General features: G+C 52.6%; 3 protein-coding genes across 3 annotated transcripts in view; 1 reads left to right on the top strand and 2 right to left on the bottom strand.

The window, feature by feature from the left end:
- TMED6 (transmembrane p24 trafficking protein 6) overlaps nucleotides 1–26,339 on the top strand; it is a 328,748-nt gene that overhangs the window by 21,148 nt on the left and 281,261 nt on the right. The window lies entirely within an intron of this gene.
- On the bottom strand, nucleotides 810–13,822 carry VPS4A (vacuolar protein sorting 4 homolog A). Its single transcript, XM_084861117.1, has 11 exons — nucleotides 13,526–13,822; nucleotides 8,099–8,210; nucleotides 7,860–8,007; nucleotides 6,175–6,236; nucleotides 5,960–6,079; nucleotides 5,378–5,534; nucleotides 4,710–4,858; nucleotides 3,949–4,030; nucleotides 3,557–3,776; nucleotides 2,535–2,675; nucleotides 810–1,621 (listed from the first exon to the last, which is right to left on the bottom strand). The coding sequence occupies exons 1-11, from the start codon at nucleotides 13,544–13,546 to the stop codon at nucleotides 1,520–1,522; spliced, it is 1,314 nt and encodes a 437-aa protein (XP_084717243.1). The 5' UTR covers nucleotides 13,547–13,822; the 3' UTR covers nucleotides 810–1,519.
- SNTB2 (syntrophin beta 2) overlaps nucleotides 17,035–26,339 on the bottom strand; it is a 69,891-nt gene continuing 60,586 nt past the window's right edge. The window contains exon 7 of the mRNA XM_084861071.1: nucleotides 17,035–25,014. Within this exon, the coding sequence (XP_084717197.1) occupies nucleotides 24,922–25,014 (93 nt within the window). The 3' untranslated portion in view covers nucleotides 17,035–24,921. The remainder of the gene's footprint in view (nucleotides 25,015–26,339) is intronic.

The following is a 26,339-nucleotide window of genomic DNA, read 5'->3' as shown; positions in this document are numbered from 1 at the left end:
AGGAAGGGGACAAAAAATACGCTGAGTTCAGCAGACACTCCTAACCAGACCATAGGAACACCACAGTGCAAGGCTAACCACGACCTAAGAGTTGGCCCCAGACTCGGTTCTGGACCATTCGGGTTTGAAACACCAGTGGGCGGAGGGGGAAGGGAACAGGAAGGCTGAACAACCCATGCCAGGCCTGTCGTGCATGCTCCTACCTCGCGGTCAACGTGTGCAGCCATGACTGCACCTGCCCCGTCGGACGCACTTCCAGGGCTGCCAGCTCTGGAGACCTGGGTGTCTGACAAAGTCAACGGGGCTGGGCAGATGAAGCCAGTGTGTGAGCTGGCCACCTGGGGACGGTCAACTGCACCGCTTGTCACAACGGAACAGGGCTGCCCTGCTCAGCAGCAGCTGATGGGTGGCCTCCTGGGGACACAGGCCCAGCATCACCTAATCTGAATTTTCGTGTCTCCTCTTAAGCTTTAAATGTCGGCCCCAGCGCAAACCACACCTGGCCCACAGGCCTGCCAGTGTGAGACTCTGACCTGGAGGCTGGACAACGGGAAGAACGGCCCGAGCCCCTCAGGGACCCCTGGCCACACTTCTGAGGCCTGGGGGGAGAAGAAAGGTCTCAGGAACACAGAGAATCACTGATCGAGAAAGTACAGGACTGGAGGAAGGCCTAGGCACAGTGGCAGTGGCAACACTCCTACTTCCTACTCTGCTGAAGACAAGACGGCGGAGGAAACCGGGGCTTTCTGCTGGAAGCAAGCATTGCCTTCAAAGAGCCCGAGAGTCAAAGACGCACTCACTCAGGCGGCTCAAGAAGGGAAAGGATTTATTAGCCCACTTCCCGGCGGGGACCGGCGGGGGCTGGCTCATGTTCTCACACGCAGAGGGAAGAGGCAGCAGTGAGGCCCGCCTGGCTGCCTCCCCTGCGGCCGTGCACAGCTCGGTGTTCACGCACCCGCTCCTCCTGCGGGAGGCGCAGGGCTCGGGAGGCTGACGTGGGAGGCGCGAATGGCTTGGCTTTGCTCCGGGCCTTTCCAGGCAGAGCGTGGGCTGGGGATCCAGGGCACCAGCCGTTCAGTTCACAGGGAGTGACACTCGGGCCACCGGGCTCGCAGGTCTGCCTGCCGCACCAGCCCCGCTGCCTGGCTGCTCCCACTCCGCGATGCTTCCAGGTGATTCGGACTTTATTTATAAACAAGACGAAAATCCAAGCAGCATTAATTTAGAGGAACAAAAAAGGCTTTAAAAACAAACATGGAGTGGCAGGACAAGGAGCGAGCATCCAGAAGAGGAGGAGGAGGAAGAGGAAGAGCCAGTATTCCACCCGCTGCCGGATGTGCTTCTGCATCTCTGCGGCCGGGAGCCCCTTCCTTCCTGCTCCTTGGCTGGCGGCCAGACAGCCCAGGGGACACGGAGTGACCTTAGGAGGAGCCCTGAGCCCTGTCTGGCCACCGACAGGAGGCGTGCATGAATTTACCGCCATCCACCTCCCTCCTGCACCGTCACCGGTGAAAAGCTTCTAACTCTCCTGTCCAAAGTCCTCTGAGAATTTCTTCACTTTCAGGAGGTCTTCTGCGTTCACGGTGGGCCGGGTGGTGGCCAAAGACCGGAGCATGTCCGACTGCAAAGACAAGAGCACGTGGCTGAGGCGTGGCCGGGCTCCAGGTCCCGGGCCCCCCAGCAGTCCAGGGCGGAGGTCAGCCCCAGCCCCAAATGCAGACCGCCCTCTGCAGTCTGGCTTCTGCCTGAGATCCTCCCGGACAGACGCTCCTCCTCCTGGGCAGTTTCTGTCGGTTCCAGACGGGCCTGCTGCCAGTCCGAGGGGATCTAAGCTCCCGCCCTCTAACTCTCGTGAGAAGCTCTAACTGCACGCCCACCCCCGCTGCAAAGGCAGACACCTGCCTACAGAACGGGCAACACCGGGATAAGGAGAGGTGAGGACTGGCCAGGGGAGCCTGCCTGTGCACGGCATCAGGTCACACCGCGCTGACATACACTTGCCGGTTCCTTCTGGGGGCAGGACAAGCCAAACCCATGGAATCAGGCAGACATATCACCGGGCCTTCACTGTTTTTCTTTAACCCTCACCCTGGATATGTTTCCATTGAATTTTAAAGAGAGTGGAAGGGAGGGGGAGAGACACACAGAGAGAAACATTTATGAGAGAGAGACACATCAATTGGTTGCCTCCTGCACCCACCCCAACTGGGGCAAGGGATTGAGCCTGCAACTGAGGTACGTGCACTTGACTGAAACTGAGTCTGTGACCTTTCAGTCCACAGGTCAATGCTCTATCCACTGAGCAAAACCAGCTAGAGCTGGATTTCACTATTTTTGCAGAAGAAAATAAAATGCTAATGCTACGGCTTCCATCCTGGGACTGAGTGAGGACTGTGTCTAACAGCACAAGCCCCTCTGTTTAGGAGCCACAACGGCCTGGGACAGAAAAGGGGAGGAGGAGCTTGTTTTTATTCCTGGACCCAAGCCCTCCATTTTGTGGGCTGTGCAGTCCGCTCTGCCAGCTGGCCACTTACCATGCAAACCACAGGCTCTAGGAGCTTGTCACTAGGGACATCCATCCAAGTCATCTCCATGGCCCCGGGGTCCCCCGGAGAGCACGGGGTCAGGAGGTCATCGGTCATGATGTTCGGGTTGGTGCGGGAAGGGCCGCAGACCTGAAAGCAAACAGCAGTTGGACTGGCTGTGTCCGGAGAAGGCAGGACACCTCAGGCTTCCGAGTCCTGAAGAGAAGGGAAGGGCAGGAGGTGAACAAGTGCCTGGATTTCTGGGTCGTTAGTCTGAGGAGGGAGAGGCTCCTTCAAACCCTCCGGCCGAGCGGTCCCAGTGCTGGGAGTCTGACCGAGAGGCTATTCCAGCCACCGTCCGCCAGAACCTCACTGTGTGGCCCCAAATGCCTAGGTGCCTTCCTCTTTCTCATTCACTCAAATCTCACCACCGACACAGTGGCTTCAAAAATGTTTTCTACCTGAAATCTCTCCACTGGCACATTCTCCCGAGTGTCTGAAGGCTCGAATGTCACCCGTGTGGCTTATCCTTTAAGAGGGCAACCTGCCCTCCGCCCCCGAATCTCAGACCTCCCCCCCAGCTCCAGCCGGCCCCTCCCACCTTTGAGAAATGAGTCTGTCTTGTTGATTCCCTGTCTCAGCCTCTAGGAGAGGCTCCTGGAGGACGGGGTCAGTGACAAGTGTCTCCCCGGCACCTAGAGAGGCCGGGTGCAGAGCAGGACGCTCGGCAGCCCCTTGGCACAGAGCTTCCGTGGGAACGGAGCCCTCCTCACGGCGGGTGATTCTGGACCCGCCACTTTCCAAACGCCGGCAGGGCCCACCATGCACAGCGCGGTGCTGACGGCGGGGGTGGCAGCAGGGGCCGTGGTGCCGTCCCCTCGGCTCACACAGTCTGAGATGGCCCAGCAGGAAGAACCGCAGGGCAGGGGAGAGCAGGGACAGGGTGCATTTTGCACTTGCCCTTGGTGCGCCAAGAGGCCCAGACTTGTCTGCAAAGAAAGCTGCTGCCCCCTCCCTGCGGGCTCACCCACCTTTTTGAAGTGTGTTGCTGACTGCACTTTCCTCACGGGCTGCATGAGGGAGTCCCGCACGATGATGCTGATGTCGGCCCCCGAGTAGCCCTCCGTCTTACGGGCCAGCTCCTGGATGTTGGCGTCCGTGAGGCTGTGTGGGGTGCTGCCCAGATGCAACCGGAACATCTGGGATCGGGCAGCCTCCTCCGGCAGCGGGATGTAGATCCGCTTTTCAAACCTAGAGAGCCAAGCACACGGCTGGACTTGGGAGCAGACGGAGGAGGAGTCTTAACAAGAGGGACATGGCCCACAGGGCTGGCCGCACCGGCTGCCCATCACGCAGACAGGGAGAAGCTTCCGCTGACCATGGCCGGGGAAAGACCGGGCTTCTCCTCCTGGGGGAGACTCACCTCCTCCTGATGGCCGAATCCAACACCCAGGGGATGTTCGTGGCACCAAGAACCAGAGTCCCATCGTTGTTGTTCCCCACGCCTGTGGACAGAGGGAAACATGCTGCCTCTGAGCACCAGCAGTCAGTCAGACCTGCGGGGAGGACCTCAGCGGCTCTGTGTCCTCAACTGGAGCCACCCCACCACCTCCCTGGTGGGCCCGAACGGCCTAGCGGCAGCGAAGACCCCACTGCCCTGCCTGCCTCGGGAGGGGCAGAGGGGCAGGGAGGCGGAGGGGCCGGGAAGCGGGGGGCGGAGGGACAGAGGGGCGGAGGGACAGGGAGGCGGAGGGGTGGAGGGTCAGAGGGGCAGAGGGACCGGGAGGTGGAGGGTAGAGGGACAGAGAGGCGAAGGGACAGGGAGGTGGAGGGGCAGAGGGTCAGAGGGGCGGAGGGACAGGGAGGCGGAGGGGCCGGGAAGCGGAGGGTGGAGGGGCAGGGAGGCGGAGGGGCCAGGAAGCGGAGGGCAGAGGGACAGAGGGGCGGAGGGACAGGGAGGCGGAGGGTAGAGGGACAGGGAGGCGGAGGGGTGGAGGGACAGAGGGGCGGAGGGACCAAAGGCCGCAGGAACCGCTCCAAAGGCAGGCCTGAGGAGATGGACTGAGAACTGCTCCCCTGAGCCTCCCTCGCCCCCCGGACGACCAGGCCCAGCTGCAGTGACCCAGGAGCGGGGCTGGCTGTGGGTGGACCGGGACCAGGGAGGGAACCAGGACCGGCACGCACCCTGCATCTGCACCAAGAACTCCGTCTTGATCCTCCGGGCAGCCTCGCTCTCGTTCTCGTTGCGGGAGCCGCAGAGGGAGTCCACCTCATCGATGAAGATGATGGAGGGCTTGTGCTGCCGGGCCAGCTCAAACAGGTTCTTGACTAGCCTGCGAAGGCGACAAGCGGGGCTGGCACCCGGACACTCACACACGTGCCAGCCGGGGTCCCGGGCAGGCCTCTTGCCCTTGCCACGAGGAGGTCAAGACGAGAGTCCCGCTTGGATTTCACGAAGACGGTGGTGACAAACCCTCCGGCAGCACTGCGCCTTCCATCCACTAGCTCCGGATTTGTCTAAGTCACTTCCCTCCCTCCCAGCCGGTCTCCTCATCTGCTAAGTGGAGTCGGGGTGGGGAATACGCTGACTACATACAGTCCCCAACAGAGGACACCCCGACACCCAATTACTGGAGAGCCTTCTCTTCCCTTCAGGACCCATCTCTCCCCAGTGCCCTCCCGACTGCAGGGTCGGGATCAGTGTCCCCCCAGGAGCCAGCCAGACGCCCTCTGCTGACTGCTTCTCCCGGACCCCGCGGCAGCTCCTCCGGGAGCGACTGCACGGGTGGGCGGGAGCTGGGCCGCCAGCGGGGACGCGGGGAGCCAGCGGGGAGGGCCTGGTGCCCACGCACTTCTCACTCTCCCCCAGCCACTTGGACATCAGGTCGGAGGAGGACACGGAGAAGAAGGTGGAGTTGTTGGCCTCCGTCGCCACGGCTTTGGCCAGGTAGGACTTCCCGGTGCCAGGGGGCCCGAAGAGCAGGATCCCTCGCCACGGGGTGCGCTTGCCTGCCAGAAGGAAAAACGGAGTGAGCTCCCCTCTGACTGGGGCAGAGGGGCCTCCGTCACTGTCACTGCAGCCAGACACGAGTTCTACAGGACAGCAACGGGGTAAATTAACTGCCCAGGCTTTGTCCTAGCCCTGGCTCATGACCCCGTGACCTTCAAAGTGACACTGTCTGGCACTGGTTTTGGACCCCGCCCGCCCACTGGGACCAGTCGAAGTTCCAGTTATAAAGGCGTTAACACCAGAGAGCAGCCGAGGACTGATGACTGAATGGCAGGCCGTGGCCTTTCCTGATGGGAGCCCCCGGGAGGGCCAGCCCTGCCCACTGAGGGCAACGGGAGCCGAGTCACCACCTGCAGAGCGGGCCCGAGCCTGCTCCCTCGGAAGCCTGAGGCTTACATCCGGGCCTACAGAGCTCCACTCTCACCTGTGAACAGGTGTGGGAACTTAATTGGCAAAATGACAGCTTCTTTGAGGGCCTCCTTGGCCAGCTCCAGCCCGGCCACGTCACTCCACCGGATGTTGGGCTTCTCCATCATGACGGCGCCTGCGGGGGGAGGCGGAGCCCTGGGTCCAGAGCCCGGACCCCTGAGGGCCCTCGTCGTGCCCCGCTCCCTCAGCTCGGGGCCTCCAGCCTCTTACCCATCAGCTGTTCTTGCAACTTCTTCTTCTCGGGGTTGTCCCCTTCGCTGTCACTATCGCTGCTGGGAGAGGAGACAGAGGGGGACAGCTGGAGCCGGGGCTGGGAGGCGGCGGCCAGCAGAGCGGTAAGGGATGCTCTTGCTGCTCACAGCGGAGATCACGAACGGTGCCCCGAGCACATCCAGGGACTACGGATCCTCCAGGAAGCGCTCACGACCGCCCTCCTCTCTTCACTGAGGGATAATGGCGACATGCGCTCTCTCCAGAGACTGGTGAGGGACACGTGCTCTGGCTGGACTCAAGAGCAGCCAGGGCCCGGCTCAGTGTTTGAGCAGCTACCTATGAGCCAGGAGGTCATGGTTCGACTCCCGGATTGTGGGCTCGATCCCCAATAGGGGGTGTGCAGGAGGCAGCCAATCAATGATTCTCTCTCATCATTGATGGTTCTCTCTCTCTCTCTCTTCCTCTCTGAAATCAATAAAAAAATATTTCAAAAAGAGGGAAACAGAGCAGCCAGGCAAGGCAAGTAAGGAGAGCCCTCACTGGCCTCTCCCACAGACTTGAAACCAGAGAGCAAGAGGCTCTGACCTGGAGAGCCTTTTTACCTTTTTTAAAAAAATATTTTTTTATTGATTCAGAGAGGAAGGGAGAGGGAGAGAGAGAAACATCAATGATGAGAGAATCATTGATCGGCTGTCTCCTGCACGCCCCCTGATGGGGATCGAGCCTGCAACCCCAGAATGTACCCTTGACTGGAATCGGACCCAGGACTCTTCAGTCCGCAGGCCAACACTCTATCCACTAAGCCAAACCAGCTAAGTCCAGGCCAGGCTTCTTGAGTCTAAGGAGGAGCACCTGGAAAAGGAGCAGTCACCGCCCCACCCCTGGCAGGTCCTGTCCGGGTAGGAGGGACTGCCACCCTCCCACCTCCTGCAGCTCCGTGCGTGGGGATGTCTGGCCTCCTGCCCCTCCCGGTGTGTCTCTCACCGGGCGACCTTCTCCGCCCGGAAGCAGAGTCTCCACCTCTGGGGATGCAGCCGGCACAGCACCCGCCACTCTCCTCCTCAGGACCTCCTCCCGGGCCCTCCCTCACTCCAGGACCCCAGGGGCCTTTGTGCTCAGAGAACCGGAGTCTCCGTGGTGACAAGCCACAGACGTGAGGAGAGAAACTGCAGAGGGAACCCTGGCTTTGGAATCAGGGTGTGGGTCCAGACTCCATCAAGTTCCAGCTCTGGGACCTTGGCAATCTCTGCATCTCTGAGTCTGTAGCTTTGTAAGTCAGATAAAGATGTTAACGCCAATGACAGCAGCAGCTGACAATTACTTAATCCTTACTGGGCACCACCATCTATCCTCAGGGCTTCACCCCATCACCTCATCTGCTCATCATCTTCCTCCTCCTACAGACGAGGAACTGGAGGGCACAGGGGGCCTTGGCACCCGCCCAAGGACACGAGACTAGGAAGTGGCAGAGCCGGGTTCTACCCCGAGAGTCTGGCTGCAGAACCCAAGGCCTGCACCCTGCACGCTGGCTCCCCACCCAGACCCAGGGATGCCGCGCGCACAGCGGTATCCTGTACGTGCTTGACGAAAGCAGCTGGAGGCTGCTAGCATCCAAAGCGACAGCAGCACGGGCCAGGCACACGCCCGTGGGCCTGTGCGGTCCTCCCCGCCTCCGCACGCACCCCTTGCTCTCGCTCTGATTCTCTTTGACCGGCTTCTTGCCGTGCTTCTCCTTGTTCCGCAGATAATCCTTCAGCTTCTCCGCCCGGTCTAGGTACTGCATGCACTTGGCTCGAATGCTCTCCTTGGCCTTGTCGCTGTGCGCCTCATCTGCAGAGGGAGGAGGCCCTGTGAGCCCCGGTGCCCGGGCTCCTCTCGCAGAGCGGGGGCCCCGCGCCTGGGCGGGCCGGGTGGGACTCACATTTGATGGCGTGTAGGAAATACTCCACCGCATGCTGGTAGAGCCGCAGCGCCTCCTCGTAATTCTTGGCTTTATCCTCTTCTGTGGCTTTTGTCACCAGATCAATGGCTTTCTGGGAAGGCAAGGCGAGGAGCTCAGTGCTGCCCCGGGGCCCAGAAGCCCTCGGGGCCCGGGCAGGAGGAATGCATTGATGAGAGACAGTCAGGCACAGACCGTTATGCCGGCCTGCGTCCCCAACGACCGAAGGGCCTGAGGAGGGTGCTGAGAAGACAGCCCCCTCCCCAGTCACTCAACACCACGGAAGCTTCCTCCGCAGTCTGCTCTGAGCGAGCGGAAGCCGGTGAGCGGTCCAGTCATTCCGTGCCTCAGGGGAAGACATGCACCGACCTGGAGCCTGGGGGAGGGGAACACCGGAACCAATGGGTCCTGTGCTGGCCGGCAGGGAGGCCAAACTGAGGCCGGAGAAGAGCCAGCCAGCGCGGAAAGCCCTGCACCGACCCCAGTTTTACGAGGTGAAGTTAAAGGGATCTACGGCCAACCTGCTTCCGGAGACTGAAAAGAGAAGACGTTTAGGGAAAAGCTGTGTGTGCACATGGGCCAATTCACCAGCATCTCCATCACAGAAAGCGCGAGCTCACCCCCTAAGCAGTATGCACTGCCACAGGAGGGCCCACCTGGGAGCCCTCTGAGCTCTCTGTGAGTCTGCGCACCTCACATCCTGCGGCCTGCGCACCTCACACCCTGTGGCCTGTGCACCTCATACCCCGTGTGTGGCCTGTGCACCTCACGCCCTGTGTGTGCCTGTGCACCTCACGCCCTGTGTGTGCCTGTGCGCCTCACGCCCTGTGTGTGCCTGTGCGCCCCCCCCCCCTGTGTGGCCTGCGCACCTCACGCCCCGTGTGTGGCCTGTGCACCTTACGCCCTGTGTGTGCCTGTGCACCTCACGCCCTGTGTGTGCCTGTGCGCCTCACGCCCTGTGTGTGCCTGTGCACCTCACGCCCCGTGTGTGGCCTGCGCACCTCACGCCCCGTGTGTGGCCTGTGCACCTCACGCCCTGTGTGTGGCCTGCGCACCTCATACCCCGTGTGTGGCCTGCGCGCCTCACGCCCTGTGTGTGGCCTGTGCACCTCATACCCCGTGTGTGGCCTGCGCGCCTCACGCCCTGTGTGTGGCCTGTGCACCTCATGCCATGTGGCCTGCGCGCCTCACACCCTGTGTGTGGCCTGTGCGCCTCACGCCCCGTGTGTGGCCTGCGCGCCTCACGCCCTGTGTGTGGCCTGCGCGCCTCACGCCCTGTGTGTGGCCTGTGCACCTCATGCCGTGTGGCCTGCGCGCCTCACGCCCTGTGTGTGGCCTGTGCGCCTCACGCCCTGTGTGTGGCCTGTGCACCTCATGCCGTGTGGCCTGCGCGCCTCACGCCCTGTGTGTGGCCTGTGCACCTCATGCCGTGTGGCCTGTGCGCCTCACGCCCTGTGTGTGGCCTGTGCACCTCATGCCGTGTGGCCTGCGCGCCTCACGCCCTGTGTGTGGCCTGTGCGCCTCATGCCGTGTGGCCTGTGCACCTCACGCCCTGTGTGTGGCCTGTGCACCTCACGCCCCGTGTGTGGCCTGTGCTCTCCACGGGACCGGGGGCACGCTGGGCCTCTCAGACCGCTGCCCCCACCTCCACAGCCATCCAGCTTGGAAACCATGGCTTTACCCGGGGGCGTGACCAGAATTCTCCGCCTCCACAAGACACAGCCCTGGACCCCGGGCGGGCGGGTCCTGCCGGGACACACAGCTCCGTCCACACAAACAGCCCCACTGGCTGGGGCAGGGCCCGGCATTCCTGCAGCCCTTCCCCACCGGAAGGCAGGAAGCCTCGGGAAGAGAGACACAGACTCTGCAAACCCACCCGACGGGCAGGGCAGGCCTGGCTGACGGGAACTCGCCAGGGTGGAGACGGGGGAAGGTGAGAGTGCAGCTACCGGTCTCAAGCCTCGGCTCCATCCACTCCCTAAGCAGAGAGAAAGGCCGGGAGCCGGGAGCCGTATGAATGGATGCGGGGCTCACACACAAGCTGCACTGTCTCCTCTCCCATCACAGCCCTTCAGAAACCACATGAGCGGGCAGTCCTGTCCTTGTGACTCCTCTTCTCCATGACAAACACCCGCAGGTCCTCAGCCTTTTTCCCTCTATACCAATCAGTTCAACAGGTGTGCTGCAAAAGATTTAAAACACGCACTACCTGACTATTCAGTGGGGAGCTCTGACCTCTTAGTTTGTTGTTGGTCAAACACAGAAACGACAGCAGCTCTCCCCCCAGGCCACTCCCTCTCCCCACCCCGGACTCAGGGGCCGTGAGCGGTGCACCCAGAGGAACCATGGGCAGCGGCAGCTCGTCCAGGGTGAACCCCCTCAATCTGACTCCAAGGCTCCCCTCCCCCCTTTTCTCTGGCTCCCCAGGGAGCTAAGGCCGCCCAGCCCAGGCTCTCCTGCTTCTTCTGTGCCCTTCTTGTGTCACTGTCCTAAGTGTGTGTGTGTGTGTGTGTGTGTGTGTATATATATATATATATTTTTTATTTATTTATTTATTTATTTATTTTTTTTAAAATATATTTTTATTGATTTTTTACAGAGAGGAAGGGAGAGGGATAGAGAGCCAGAAACATCAATGAGAGAGAACCATCGACCAGCTGCCCCCTGTACACCCCTCACCGGGGATGTGCCTGCAACCAATGCACATGCCCTTGACCAGAATTGAACCTGGGACCCTCCAGTCCGCAGACCGACGCTCTATCCACTGAGCCAAACCGGTTTTGGCTGTCCTAAGTATATTTTTGCTGCGGCTAATAAATTGCTTACTTTTACACACACACACACACACACACACACACACACACGATAACAGCCAACAAAACAACAGCTGTCTGGTGTAAATGAATCAAAATTATATCAATTCTTTCTGGTAGATGAGCAAAAAATACATTTTTTGGTGTGCTGCAGAATTTTAGAAATTAGTTCACGTGTGCCGTGAGATGAAAACCACTGCTCCATACGCCTTCTTGCTTAGGTTGGTCCTTCTGAAAGGTGGGGTTCAGGACAACACTCCAGGTCCGCTCTGTCCCCCATGTGGCAGGCCACGTGGCAGAGCAGGCCCATCCCTTGCTCCCCTCCCCTCCCCTTTTTAAAAAAATTTCAGAGAGGAAGGGAAAGGCAAAGAGAGAGAAATATCAATGATGAGAATCATTGATCGGCTGCCTCCTGCACACCCCCTTCTGGGGATGGAGCCCACAACCCGGGCAGGTGCCCTTAACCAGAACCGAACCCCAGGCCCTTCAGTCCGCAGGCCAACGCTCAATCCATTGAGCCAAGCCAGCAAGGGCCCCTTGCTCCCTTCTTCATGCTCAATTCCAGCACCTGAGATTTTCCGGAAAACGGCGTACATTTTTTGCACGCAGGAGGCCTCAGCTGCAGTGTGGAGAGGAGCAGTTTTGCATAACAGGAGGGTAAGGTGACCAAACGCCAGCCCTGCCCCATCTCGAGTAACGAGTAACGAGCATTGCAAAGGACGAGGATGAAAGGAAACGGCTACAGAATCTGTGGCGGCGGTTCACCCCTGCCTGGGAGCACAAGGCAGCCACAGACAATAAACACATAAACCAACGAGCAGGCGTGTGCCAACAACACGTCACCTGCAGACACTGGAATTCGAGTTTCATGATTTTCACGTATCACGAAATACCCTTTCGGCCTTATAAGAATGCGAATACCTACATTCTGTCACACTGAAAGGAGCCACTCACAAAGGACTTCATTATGTATAATTTCCATTTATATAAAATGCCCAGAATAGGCACATCTATAGGGAAAGGAAGGAGATTCGGGGTTACCAGGGGCTGGGAGGAGGGATAGAGGGATAGAGGAAGAATGACAGCCACAGGGTGAAGGTTTGGCTTCAGGGTGATTGTGGCCCTAACCGGTTTGGCTCAGTGGATAGAGCCTCAGTCTGCAGACTGAAGGGTTCCAGGTTTGATTCCGGTCCAGGGCATGTACCTTGGTTGCCGGCCCAAGTGCGGGGTGTGCAGGAGGCAGCTGATCGATGTTTCTCTCCCATCGATGTTTTTAACTCTCTATCCCTCTCCCTTCCTCTCTGTTAAAAAAAAAAAAAAAAAAAAAATCAATAAAATATATTTAAATAAATAAATAAAAGCGATTGTGGTGATGGTTGCACAATACAGTGAATGTACGAAAAACACTTTAAACAGGTGGATTGTACGGTGTGTGTTATATTGTAGTAAAGCTGTTTTTAAAAAACGTGTTGTTGCCGAAACCGGTTTGGCTAAGTGGATAGAGCTTCCGCCTGCGGACTGAAGGGTCCCGGGTTCGATTCCGGTCAGGGGCACATGCCTTGGTTGCGGGCACATCCCCGGTGGTGGGGTGCAGGAGGCAGCTGGTCGATGTCATCGACATTTCTAGCTCTCTGTCCCTCTCAGTTCCTCTCAGTGTAAAATCAATAATATATATATATATTTTTTTAAATGTGTTTGTTTTTTTTAAAATAAAAAACATTGTTAGCTCACAGGTCCTGCAAACACCGGGCAGATGGGACCTGCAGGGGGGAGTTCACGCACTGTGCCCACTCCCCCTGCAGCACCCGAAGCAGCCGCCCTCCTCCGCCCTCCGCCCTCCTCCACCTCCGGGAACCTGAATGCCAAGAGCCACTCCTTCCAGGGAATCCTGGAGGAACTCCCCGAGCACTGGGTCACACCTGAGGAAGGCTTTCCCAGACCCTCCTCGGCCCCCAGACCCTCCTCAGCCCCAAGGTCACTCACCCCCAGGGCGGCAGGGCGGACCTGCAAACCCAGCCCCAAACCCGGCCCGAGGCCGGAGCGTGTTTATGTTTCCCGGCCCGGCCGGCCCGGCGGCACCTGGGAGGTGGGTCCGTCCTGCATCCAGGGGGCGCCACCCAGCTCCGCCCCGCACAGCCCAGGGAATGAATGAGGGGTCCGTGGCCCAGAAGAGGACATCGGAGATGGGGAGGAAGCCGGGGCTGGTAGGAAGGCAGGAGGAGGAGGAGGAGGAGGAGGAGGAGGAGCAGGAGGAACAAGAGGAGGAGGAGGGAGAGGAGGGAGAGCCAGCAGCCGCCCTGGGCCCGGGCTGCGGGGCGGCGCCGGGAGGCCTCCCGGGGAGGCTGAGGCCGCGGCGGGACCGGGGCGCCGGCTGCACGGCGCGGCCTGGGGCTCGGGCTCGGCCAGGCCGGGGGCCCGGGCGCTCCGGACGGGAAGCGGCCCCCGGCTCCGCGTCCCGTCAACACAGACGCCGGCGGGGGCGGCGCAGGCCGGCGGGGCTCGGAGGCGCCCGCCCGCCCGCCCGGCAGCCGGTCCGCAGGCCCCGCCGCGCCTCCCCCGGCCTCCCCCGGCCGGCCGGGCCGCGCGCGCCGAGTACCTGGAGGGTTGACGTTGTCATTTCATCTCCTGGGTCCGCCTCGCACCCCGCGGCGCTGCTGGCGGCCTCGGTGCGGCCTCGGGGAGCCGAGGTGCTGGGTGCGGCGCGGGGAGCCCGATGGGTCCGCGCCGGGCGCGGGGAGCGGTGGCCGCTGGCAGCGGGAGGGAGTCCGGGGACGAGCGACGAGTGCGGCCCAGAGCGGTCGGGCCCGGGCGGCGCGGCTGCCCCCTGGCGGCCACGGCCCGCACTGCAGGCACCGCTCTCCGCGGCCACCGGCCGCCGCGGCCACCGGCCGCCCCGGCCAGAACCGGGCCAACCGGGCTGGTGGGCCCGGGAGTGGGGCGGGGCAGGGCGAGGCGAGGGGGCGGGGCCATAGGCAGGGCGGGGCAGAATCCTCAGGCCCCAGACCCAACTTCCAATAAAGCAGTGCCCGTGGGCCAGTTTTTTTTAGTTCCCAGAGCTTTGTGTTCCCCGTGTTTAATAGGGAATGCTAATAATCAGGATCCACCTTTTTCTGGCTTTTGAGAGTATTGAAGGAGCTAGCTAATGAAAACATAGTGTACCCTACAGTGTTATCAGTTCCTGGTAACTTAGGATGTCTAAAAGTAGTTTTGTTCTTTAACCCTCACCGAGGATATGTTCTTTTCTTTTGAAATATATTTTATTGATTTTTTTACAGAGAGGAAGAGAGAGGGATAGAGTCAGAAACATCGATGAGAATCATCGATCAGCTGCCTCTTGCACACCTCCCCACTGGGGATGTGCCCGCAACCAAGGTATACGCCCTTGACCGGAATCGAACCTGGGACCTTTCAGTCCGCAGGCCGAGGCTCTATCCACTGAGCCAAACCGGATATGTTCTTATTTGTTTTTAAATAGAGTGGGAAAGGGGGAGAGAGAGAGAGAGAAACATGAAATGGGCGGCTCCTGTTCACATCCACAATCTTGGTATGTGTTCTGATGAGGTATCGAACCCGCAACCTTTTGGTGCACTGGTGTTCCAGCCAACTGAGCCACGTTCCTTCAGTTCTACAATATTTCATCAGTGTGGGCTACTTCGGAGCTCTGTGTAGATGTTTCTGGGGACACAGCAATGATGGACACAGCTCCAGGGGAGCCTGCAGTCTGAGGAGAAAGGGGATGAGCATCAGGGAAAGTTATGGAACAAGCATGCTGAGGCCCGTGTGCGAAGGCCCATTGCTCTGTGGGCTTCTATCAGGCAACCTGCCCAAGGTAGGGGGTCGGGAAAGCCTCCCGTAAGAAGAGCATTCCTGGCTGATGGAACAGCCTGTGCAAAGGCCCCGAGGCCCTGAGGCGGCCACGGGTGGAATTTGAGAAACTGTTAGAAGGCTCAGGTGGCCAGAGAGCAGAAAGTAGTAAGTCAAAGCCTGATGTCCCCTGGTGTTCTCGGGTAGGGTAGGGGTGAGAACATTTGGCTATGGCCAAGATTTGGGGTTTTATCCTAAACCTAAGGACAATGGGAAACTGATCATCTGTTTTTTGGATGGATGACTCTAGCCCTCCTATGCAGAACTGATTGCGGAGATCGGATGGCTAGTATGCATGTAGCTACTGCCTTAGTCCAGAAGAGTGAGGAGTGAGGGAAGCCTGGTCTGGGAGGAGGGGGGCATGGAGAGACGTGCACAGAAAGGGGAGGTTTTGGAAGACAAGTTTTAAGCGCTTGGAAGTGGATTAAATAAGGGGTATGGTGAGGGCTGGAGGGACAAGATAACTCCTGGGTTGCTGGCTTCGGCACCTGGACCAACAGCGATGCTACTGAGATGGGGACTCTGGACAAAGACTAGATCTGGGGGCTGGTGGAGGAGGGATGAGGGGGTTGAGGTGCCTCTGAAGTATCAATAGTCAGATATATGCATCTGGAAGCCAGAAGAAAGAGAAGGGCTGGAGAGGCACATCTGTGAGACATCTGGGTGTCTGTGGGACTGGAAGCTGCGAATCAGATCTCCCCGGGAAGAGCAGAGGGTAGGGGGAGTCTAGGGCAGAGCTTGGAGGTTTGTTGGCCAGCTAGAGGAGGAAGAGCCTGCAAAAGCAGCTCCGAAAGACAGCCGGAAACAAGGACAGACAGAAGAGTATTGGAAGTCAGGGGCGGGGGCGGGAGGACTGTGGGGAAGGAGAGAGGAGCACGGTACCTAATGCTGCTGAGAAAGCAGACAGTGACATATGTAAGATACTGACGATGACCTCAGCCAGAGAGGAGGAAGTGATGGAGGCAGAGCCACACTGTAGAGGGCCACGAGTGCGTGGGGCATGAGGAATGAAGTCCATGAGGAGGCACAGCTTTCAAGGAGTTTGGGGGAAAGAGAGGGAGGCCTAGAACAACAGCTGCAGGAATTGTGGGACTGGAAGGAGTTTCTGATGGTTGTTAATGTGAGAAGAGCTGAACATGTTTGAAAAACCAATAGGGCCCGGCCGGCGTGGCTCACTGGTTGAGTGTCCATCTGTGAACCAGGAGGTCCCGGTTTGATTCCAAGTCAGGGCACATGCCCGGGTTGTGGGTTTGGTCCCCACTGGGTGGCATGCAGGAAGCAGCCGATCAGTGATTCTCTCTCAGTATTGATGTTTCTATCCTTCTCTCTCTCCCTTACTCTCTGAAATAAAAGTATTTTAAAAATATTTTTTATTGATATTTTACAGAGAGGAAGGGAGAGAGACAGAGAGCTAGAAACATCAATGAGAAACACCGACCAGCTGCCTCCCGCACAACCCCCACTGGGGATGTGTCCACAACCAATGTACATGCCCTTAACTGGAATCGAACCTGGGACCCTCCAGTCCACAGACCGACGCTCTAACCACTGAGCTAACAGGTTTCGGCCAATAAAAGTATTTTTTTAAAAAACAACAAAACCAACCAACCAACCAATAGAAAGGGTCTAGTAAAGCCCTAGCTGGTTTGGCTCAGTGGATAGAGCGTTGGCCTGTGGACTAAAGGGTCCCAGGTTCGATTCTGGCCAAGGGCACATGCCCAGGGCTGCCAGCTTGATTCCCAGGAGGGGGCATACAAAAGGCAGCCAATCAATGATTCTCTCTCATCATTGATATTTCTCTCTCCCCCCTCTCCATTCCTCTCTGAAATCAATAAAAATATATTTTTTAAAAAGGATCTAGTAAAGATCAATGGGAATGGGATCAACCTATAGGTGGGAGAACTGGCTTTAGACATTACAATGGGAGGGAGAAGATAGACAGACGCCTGCCTATGTTGGCTGGAAGGTCACATCTGAATGGGGTCTGGATGGGGCGGTAGCATCGCACCGATGTGCTGGTTTCCCAATCGGAGGTCTGTGTGGTGGCGATGCAGGGGAGTGTCCTTGTGTTTGGGAGGGACGCAGAAGAGATCATGTCAGAAAAAGGAGGTGGAACAAATGTGCTGAAATGTTAACTGGGAAACTTGGGGAAGGGGGATGTAGGAGTTCTTTGTACTGTTCTTCAAACTTTCCTGTAGGTTTGAAACTATTTCAACATTAAAAAAAGAAAAAGAAAAAATACAAGTCTAAAAGCAACTTTTTATTTACAGTATAAAGATTACAAAGGTATTTATGTATTTATATATATAATACCCTTAAGTTACAAACTTTCATTGTAATATACAATGCTAAATGTCCATGTGCAACTCAAGGGAAAGTGTTGTCTATGCATTTGTATTTATAGAGTACACATACATAAAGCTTTTTTCTTTTTTTAATTAAGAACACAAATACTGCCCTGTTGTACGCCACGGATTTCAATTTGGTAGTCTGGTAGATGCCAGAAGATTTCAAACTTAAATTTTAAACACTTACAAAGAAGTCTTGTTTAAATACAGGGTTCTAAAAAGAAGAAAACCCCAGAGTATCACAAACTTTTAATAATTTGTAGAAGTATTATCCTAGCTAAGTCTTAATGCTTCATAGAAATGCAAGTTGTGTGGGACAGAGAGGGACAGACCAGAGTTTGCAGAGATTAGCCAAAACAGAAGGCTTCAAGGTAGCGGCCTGCCACATTATCTGCTCAAAGACCTTGGGTCTGCTGCCAAAAGGGGAACCACTCTCTGGGAACCAAGGTCTTCGCGGGCTGCACCCGCCTGACAGGTTCAAAGGTAACACGCAGCCCCCCTTCCTGGAGGAAAACAACGGGAACTGGATCTCATGAGGAGGGCAGATCTGCTGTAAGTTGTGAAGAGCATCATCAGGGGTGATTGTGCCAAACCCAGAACTTCGCTTTAACAATTCCCTCTCCCCCAGATTCTATTAATTTAGAAAACAGAGAGGTGAAAAAAATAGAGCTGACCCCCACCCGGACAGGACTGAGAGAGAAGAGATGCAGTTCTTCCAACAGGGGGAGAGCAGACACGCGACAATACGTATGTGCTGGTTCCAATAATAATAGTCATTAGCACCTGATTGTCAGAGGGCGGGTTTTGAGGAAAGACCATGACCTACCGTGTTTCCCCGAAAATAAGACATCCTCCGAAAAGAAAACCTAGCGCATGGGAAGATAAGACATCCCCTGAAAATAAGACCTAGTGCAACTTTGGGAGAAAAAATTAATATAAGACACTGTCTTATTTTCGGGGAAACAGGGTAGTATGTGTGCACAGCTCCAGGACACGTGGACACAAAGGGGAAAGAGCCCATGAGAGTGTTCCCTGTGCCATTCCAATCACATGTCTCAGGCACTTTCTGAGCGTGATGAAGGATGCTGCTACCTGAGAGGCTGATCCTCGTGATGAACGGAAGGCAAGCTGGACAGAAAAGGATGTTACTGCACAAGAAATACGGAAACATTCACACAGTCTTTCATTTTCGTTAGGTGTTCTTTTGACTGGGTTTGCCAGAGTGTCTGGAACAAGTAGAATTTTACTAAGTTTTAAATATCTCCATTTTGAGCTCTCATTATGAAGAAATACTCCATCCGCCATGTATAAGGACTTTCAGCAAATGAGATGTTTAAATGGTGTGAGTGTGAAAATAGGCCAGCAGAGTTTAGAAATGAGTGGTAGATGAAAATACACATTTAGCTTTGCTGTTTATAGTTAAGAGAAGCATTTCTTTAAAAAGACTTTCCCATTGATCCACTTTGAGCAACAGAACTTAATTGTTGTTGTGACTCATCTCCCTAAAGGTATTCTACAGTGTTCTCCTTCCCAGACTTATATCATAATTTTGCATTTAAAAAATTATGCGTGATAAAAAGACCAGCCTACTTAAATGTGCTTGGAATTCTTTCATGCTAGACTGGGCCCTCTTTTAAACAATTTCCAGTTTGCCAAATGAGAACTCCAGATGTACTTTGATAAAAATATGAAGTAGTTATTTAACCTCTGATTGACAGATGGCGTGGTGTGATTGAGAACAGATTATGTGCTATGGACCCTTCAGAGTGTCTGTGGAGAACTATACACCAATAAGTGCTTGTCAGAGGAAAGACTGAAAGGATTACTATATTGTTAATTAGTCCCGCAATTTCTAAAAATTCTCCAAGCATCCCAAGTATTTTTCATCTCCTCATAAGAGGCTTCCATCACTTTGGAAGAGGTGATAGAACCGTCAGATTCAGGGTGTGTATGTGACTGGGACAAAGAGGGATTCAAAAGGAAAAGATCACTGGTGTCAACAGTTTAGAGGTTAAGATTAAGAAAAACTGCCAAAACCGGTTTGGCTAAGTGGATAGAGCGTTGGCCTGTGGACAGAAGGGTCCCGGGTTCGATTCTAGTCAAGGACATGTACTTTGGTTGCCAGCACATCCCCAGTAGGGGGTGTGCAGGGGGCAGCTGATCGATGTTTCTGGCTCTCTATCCCTCTCCCTTCCTCTCTGTAAAAAATCAATAATAATAATAATTTATATAAAGATTAAGAAAAACTGAGTAAGCAAGCTACTCAGAGGATGCAGAAGTTAGAAATCTATTAGGATAACTTATTTCACAATACAGGGGCAAATGCAGGTTTACAGTTTGTGAGTACAATGAGACAGTTTATCCTTTTATTATTTTATTTTAAATCCTCACCCAAGAATATGTTTTTGTAAGTATGTGTTTTTTTTGTTTTGTTTTTTGTTGTTTTTTTTTTTTGAGAGAAGAAGGGGGAGAGAAAGAGAAAGAGAGAAACGTCGATGGGTTGGTTGCCTCCCATACATGCCCTGACCTGGAATCAAGCCTGCAACCTTTTGGTTTATGGAACAACACTCCAACCAACTGAGCCACCTGGCCAGGGCTATTCTTGTATTGTTATTTATTAATTATTATATTACTTCAATGAACAACTGTAAATCTACTTCTGAATAACAGAGTATTGATAATTTCTCTATTATGTTTTTAGTTTCAATCAATCTATTTTGGGCAATTCAAAGACTACAGTTCATATGGTAGATTTTTGTTGAATATAACTAAGTGCTCATTGGAGAACAAGCAGTTATTTGCAAATGGCATATTTATGCATTCTGTCAAATGCAGATTCGCTTTAAACACCCAGAAAATGCTTTGGTTCAAGAACCTGAAGTGGAAAGGAGTAATAAATGGCAAGAGATTAAGTTCAAGTTTATCAGTTTTGAAACAATAGAAGAAATCTTGTTTAAATACTTTTTCTAGTTAATATAAAACAATCATTCTTCCAGTTGGCAGTTTAGCTAGTGTCAAAAGGACAAGGAAACAGGTATGCTCTATGCGTCTACCGATTGTACTTTACGTTAACCTGAAATTTGATCCTTTCAAGGATGAGCTTCTATCTGCCAGATGATTTTGTTTTCTTAGAGAAAGGGTTTCAAATCAGCCGCTTATGCAGTCTATGACTAGTGTAAAATAAATTTCACCACGAGAATAGCTATATTGATCAAGAAAACATAATCCTGATATAAAGCATAATTATTTTAGGACTAACATGACTCATTTATCAAGTGTCTATATACTCAGCACAAAGATGTACCTTAAAAAAAAAAAAAAGGGAGAGGGGAGTCTGCTATGTAGGTTTTTAAAGACAGGATATAGAAAGTCAAAATAATTCTAGATTTCCAAGCAATTAAAATCGAAACAGAGAGAGAATCTGCAGATGGCAGATTCCTTTGTCTTCATCTTCAGTAGCCATTGTAACAATTCAAATTTAACTGAAAGAAATTTCCAAACTCAAGGTAGAATATATATCACCTGCCACATAATATACTTGACAAAAATATATAAGTAGAGTATGATTACACTCAAATTCAACTTAAAAGTTTAAGCATCCCAATTTAAAGAAGTCTCTCTTCTTACACAGATAGTCAGATCAGACCAGAACAATGTTTTGAGACCAAAGAGATGTGGCATTTTACTTCTTCATTAAGGATTGTAAAAGCATGAACTTTGGCTTTCCAACCAGCCATTTCGCTCACGGTGTCAATAGTGGATGGCAGCAACATGGAAATGTATGCTGGATATTTGGATGGTTTAAATATTATGTACAATCAATAGCTTATAACCAGTGAAAACAATAACATAATTCAGCATTAAGTATCCAAGATAAGATACAAAAAAAGCAGAGAAAGTGCTTAAGTCTACAGGTCTTCCCTGAAGCTTCAAAAATGTTTAACTCTTTTAGTAGGTAAGCCTCTTAATACAATTTGCATAGCAGCTTACAAGATAATTTGCATTAAAAAATATGGAGATTCTTCCATGTTTTTGAAAAACACACACAAATTATCCACATGCATATAAATTAAACAAGAAGACCTGGAGGTTCTCAGAAAATTAACAAAAAACCTATCATAACCTTTTCTCAAAAGTGGTCACACTTGTTCATCAAAAGCATTTGCACTAATTGTTTTTCTGGAAAAAATATAATCTTATCCAGATTCCACACAGTTGTTTTTTTTTGTTTTTTTTTAAAGAATAAATTTTGGTTTATTAGCTAAGTGCATTTAATCAGCTGGAAAAAAAAAAAGCTTTGTTACCATTCTGCTTAGGAGGATAAGAGAACAAATAATCAGTAACAACTTTAATCGTTTGTTGGTTGGAGAGATTTTTCCACTTATAAAAATGTAAGAAATAAATAATTCAATCTCTCCTTCCAGGCAATAATTTTCAATAACAAAGTTGGTGAGATTTCAGATGATAAAAACAGGCACTCTTAGACTTACCTAGTCTAAAAAGTGCTAAAACATGGCTTTAAAATAAGTGAATGACATTTAATGTAATATTTTGATTGCCTGTACATGCCCCAATATTTAACCTGAAACTCCGTCTACTAGGTAGGTGAGTTTGCAGTTACAAATATCTAATAAATACTGTATAAACATACATTAAAGTATTTCTTCACATAAAATATTAGGTACTAATTTCCAGGTAAGGTTCATTTGATGACTTCAGAAAAGGACTTACCTTTTTCAGAAAAAATAACAACTGAGCCTTTTCTCTGACAGGCATCTGTGTGGAATATGGAGAAGATGTCTAGGCCCAGGTCTTGGATGGGGGGGCACTGAATGGGTGGGACATACTCTGCAATTCCTTTACATTCAACACATGGAAGCCCACAACACTCTCAACAATTTTCCTAATTCAGAATAAAAGAGAAATGAAAAATTAGCTGTTCTGTAAAAGATGTGAAATATGAAAAAGGCCTACTTTTAGTTATCATTTGAAAATAATTTGCCATGTTTTGGCGTCTAAATACAAAGTACAAATTGATCCTTGGAGAATGTGGGGATTAGGGGTGCCAGCTCCCCAGGCGGTCGAACATCCACGAATTAACGTTGACTCCCTGAAACATTAACTGTAGTCGTTCCTTGGTTTTCACAAACCCACAGATGCGCAAGTCCCTTATGCAAAACTGTGTAGAGCAGTGGACACAGTCAGCCTCTTCATATTCCCAGCTGTGGGTCAAAAACACGCACGTATTTATCAACGCTGCCTCGTTCACAAAAAAGTACTTCATTTGTGGTTTGAAAGTCCCACACACACACCTAATTGAAGAACAGCCTGGTCATCCGTGGTTGGAAAGCTGTTGAAGGGTGTTAAACAAGCAGCTGAAGGGCTCTTGCTCTTGGGGGCACAAATGGTCACAGGAAACCTCTCATCCATTTCACTTCACATCAAGACTCAAAACCCTATTAAATATTAAAAACCCTGTGGACCGCGGGGCTGTCCGTGGCAGTTAAAGCTTGGACAAAGGGGCGGAAGGGCATGCACGTGCTACCTCTCCCTCCCACGTTTAAATGACGCCGTTTTCACAGATCCTTTTCATAAACCAGGGAGCAGGGGGCTCAGGAGTTCCCCCTGGAAATCTTTTCAGTGGCTTAGCCTTTCACGCTGTAAGGAAACCTCAACCTAATGGCTTTGCTGTACGTCCGTGATTACCTCGCTCATCTGCTCGGATGAATACTTTCACTGCAGAGAGTGTCTAAGCTTCCCTATCGAAGGGGATTATGTATTCAAATTCTTCTTCCAGAAACCACAGCTGGACCTTCAAGGTACTTTGTTTTTCTTCCCTAACTTGTCAACTTACTCCAGATGGAACCAACCTTGGGCTTGTGAATTTTCAAAACATAAAAAGCTCTTGAAGGACATATCCTAGTCTAAGGTTTCAATTTCCAGTTTTCCGTGGATCAGACAGTTCACTTTTGGGACCGGTGGTGAGGGAAGAACAGACATCTCTCCCCAGCCTCTGCCTGTGGTTAATCTCACTGAACACGGGAAGGAGTGAAGACAATGGGCTTACGACGTCCAACTAGAACTTTCTGCTCGACTCGGTTCTCTCACATCCCACCTGTGTCAGCCTGCACTCACACCAAAGAGCCGTGCGCTGCACACACCGCTGTTTTCTTTCCCTGCTGGGAGTCTGCCTCCTCCACCCTCTGTAGTGCTCACACCCTCCAGGCACTCCTGATGAGCACAGTAAATGAGAACCAATCCCAGACCTTCCTTCAGAGAACACGGAGAACGGCCAACTCACTGCTCCCTTCTCTCTCAGTTCCAGGGACGGGGCTGACGTTGACATCTTATACAGCTATTACCCTATTTTAAACGGTTTCAGATAGGCGCCTCCTTCATAATCATAAATAACGGAGTGTGTTCTCCAGAACCACAAAATCAGCACTCTTCCTGTAATGTGAACTCATGATGGCATCTGGCAGTGCTTAGCAAAACCCAGGCATCCGTTCCCTGGCCTCCTCAGCCCGCTCACTGGAGAGGGGTTACTGAGCTACACGGAGTCTTGTCCAGACCGCTCTGCTGCCGCCAGGGGAGAGGGCCGGGGCCAGGGTCCTACGTGGAGGAACAGAGCCCAAAGCAACTCGGCAATCTGTTTGGCTTCACCCACCAATTCTCCTCTAGAAACAAGCTTGCTCGTCAGGATGCAGCTTCCTCAACCATCTCTGCCCACGAGAAAGACAGCGCTGAGGAGCTGCCCAGGCTGTTCCCAACCCCGGGACAGATGGCCTCTCTGGGGTGGCAGTGATACCGTTATTCAAACAGGGATAATAAAGCTCCGCGGACCCCAACCAAAGGCACGTTTGGTAAGCAGTAAAAAATGGCTTAGGCTAACACGAGGATTTTCTCATTAAAGTAAATATCAATTATTAGGTCATGGAAAAAAATAAAATAAGGATTTTCTTTTCAAATAAATCTTACCACATCCCCTGGATCCTCCCAAGGATAAAATGAGAAAACTCTCAAACAGATAAAACTTTTCTTTCAATGCAGTGGTTCCGACTTGCTCTTGAACTTGGTCACCACCAGAGAGGGAGTGGAAGGCAAGGCAAATAAAATTCTGCAAGTCCTAAGACCTAACGTAAGCACTGAGAAGTGGCGAAGCTGGGGGTGCGGTGGGGAGGGGTGACGGGGGAGCGGGGGCGGGAGGTAGCGAGAGCCAGGACACGCGGAAGGGCGCTTTGGTGATACAACTGGAGGACTTCCCAGGGCGGGAGGAGCGAGTGGGCACAGTAAACTCCGTCACCACGTACATGTCTGGAATGACCAAGAAGCCGGGGCTGCTGGAGACTAGCACCTGGGAAGAGAGAGCCTTCCTAAGCAAGAGATCAAAGCTAAGTCTGAAATGAATCCTACGGGAAGGAGAAAAAAACCCCAGCTTCTTGGATATTTTACTGTGTCCAGAAAGAAAGACAATAAGCCACCCTTCTTAACGGGAGAATCAAACCCAATTACTTAGGAACCACATTAGGAAACTAGCAATAAGTCGACAGGTGTTCATTTTGGAGCTTATTAGAGCCTAGAAATTGTGGCCACGGCAGCTTGTGAAAGGCAGGCTCTTCCTTAACGTGGTGAGGGGTCAGCAGTGATTCGCAGGTCCTTGTCAAGGCACTGTGCTGGAGGAGGGCAAAGAGCTTTCTTTTTGTGCTTTTTTTTTTTCTTTTTCTTTTTGAGGTGGAAATACTTTTTGTGACATTCAAAGCTCTTTTCCGATTCTTGCTGCTTATACAAGCAGTCCCATGCGAGTGACTTTGGCCGACAAGAATGTGTGCAGCACAAATACAATCGGCTTCGGACAGGAGTGCAGGTCCATGGTCTGTGGAGAAAGGGCGTTATCACAGAAATGCTAATAAACAAACGTGCAAAAGAAACAGATTTAGATGTGATGTTGTACTTTTTCAAAAGAACTTAGATAAAGAATGTGCTGGGGCCGAAACCGGTGTGGCTCAGTGGATAGAGCGTTGGTCTGCGGACTGAAGGGTCCCAGGTTCGATTCCGGTCAAGGGCATGTACCTTGGTTGCGGGCATATCCCCAGTGGGGGGTGTGCAGGAGGCAGCTGATCGATGTTTCTCTCTCATCAATGTTTCTGGCTCTCTATTCCTCTCCCTTCCTCTCTGTAAAAAAATCAATAAAATATATTAAAAAAAGAAAGAAAAAAAAGAATGTGCTGGAGCTACAGAAACTCTTGGGAATTGAAAGCCACAAATGAAAGTGTACTCTGAAGTTAGGTTATTCCATGTTATAATTAAACATTAGTCTGAGGTTCACATCCATAATTAGGATACACTTGATGGTGTACTGGCTTCCACCATGCCTGATAGAACAAAGCAGCAGAGGATGTAAAAGAAAAGAATATCCTATATGAAAACCATTAATTGTAATTATATGCATTTCTGAGTGGGAAGCACAGTAAGCTCAGCTGACCTATCACCACCTATGGTATGATTTTTGATGTTGCTAATCCTCACCTGAGGATATTTTCCCATTGATTTTTAGAGGGAGTGGAAGAGAGAGGTAGAGACAAACTGATTGGTTGCCTCCCACGACCGGGCTGGAGACCGCAACTGACTGGAATGCCCTTGACCAGAATCGAACCTGAGACGCTTCAGTCCGCGGACTGACACTCAACCACTGAGCCAAATGGGCTAGGGCTATGGCATGGTTTTTGACACCTCATATAAGTTTGTGGTGGAAATGACAACTCTTGAGGCCAGTAAGGAGGGTTATTATAACTTCCTAGGCACAGGCCTCTAATTTGAACACCTGGCCCCAGATGCATAGGAGACCTGGGGTCTGGCTGCATGAGTCACATTGGCCGTCAATCATGGTGGCACTGATAACAGAGACCAAGAATAGGACATGTCTTAATTATGCCTTGTAAAGAAAAACAGGACTTGCTGAAACCAGTTTGGCTCAGTGGATGGAGCTTTGGTCTGCGGACTGAAAGGTCCCAGGTTCGATTCCGGTCAAGGGCATGGACCTTGTTTGTGGGCACATCCCCAGTAGGGGGGTGCAAGAGGCAGCTGATTGATGTTTCTCATCGATGATTCTAACTCTCTATCCCTCTCTCTGTAAAAATAAATAAATAAATAAATAAAAATTTAAAAAAATCAATAAAATATAAAAAAGAAAAGAAAAAC

Source organism: Pipistrellus hanaki, assembly GCF_964339955.1.
Source record: "Pipistrellus hanaki genome assembly, chromosome: 15".
NCBI lineage: Eukaryota > Metazoa > Chordata > Mammalia > Chiroptera > Vespertilionidae > Pipistrellus > Pipistrellus hanaki.
The sequence above is the reverse complement of the archived record's forward strand: the minus strand, read 5'-3'. Positions and strand labels throughout refer to the sequence as shown.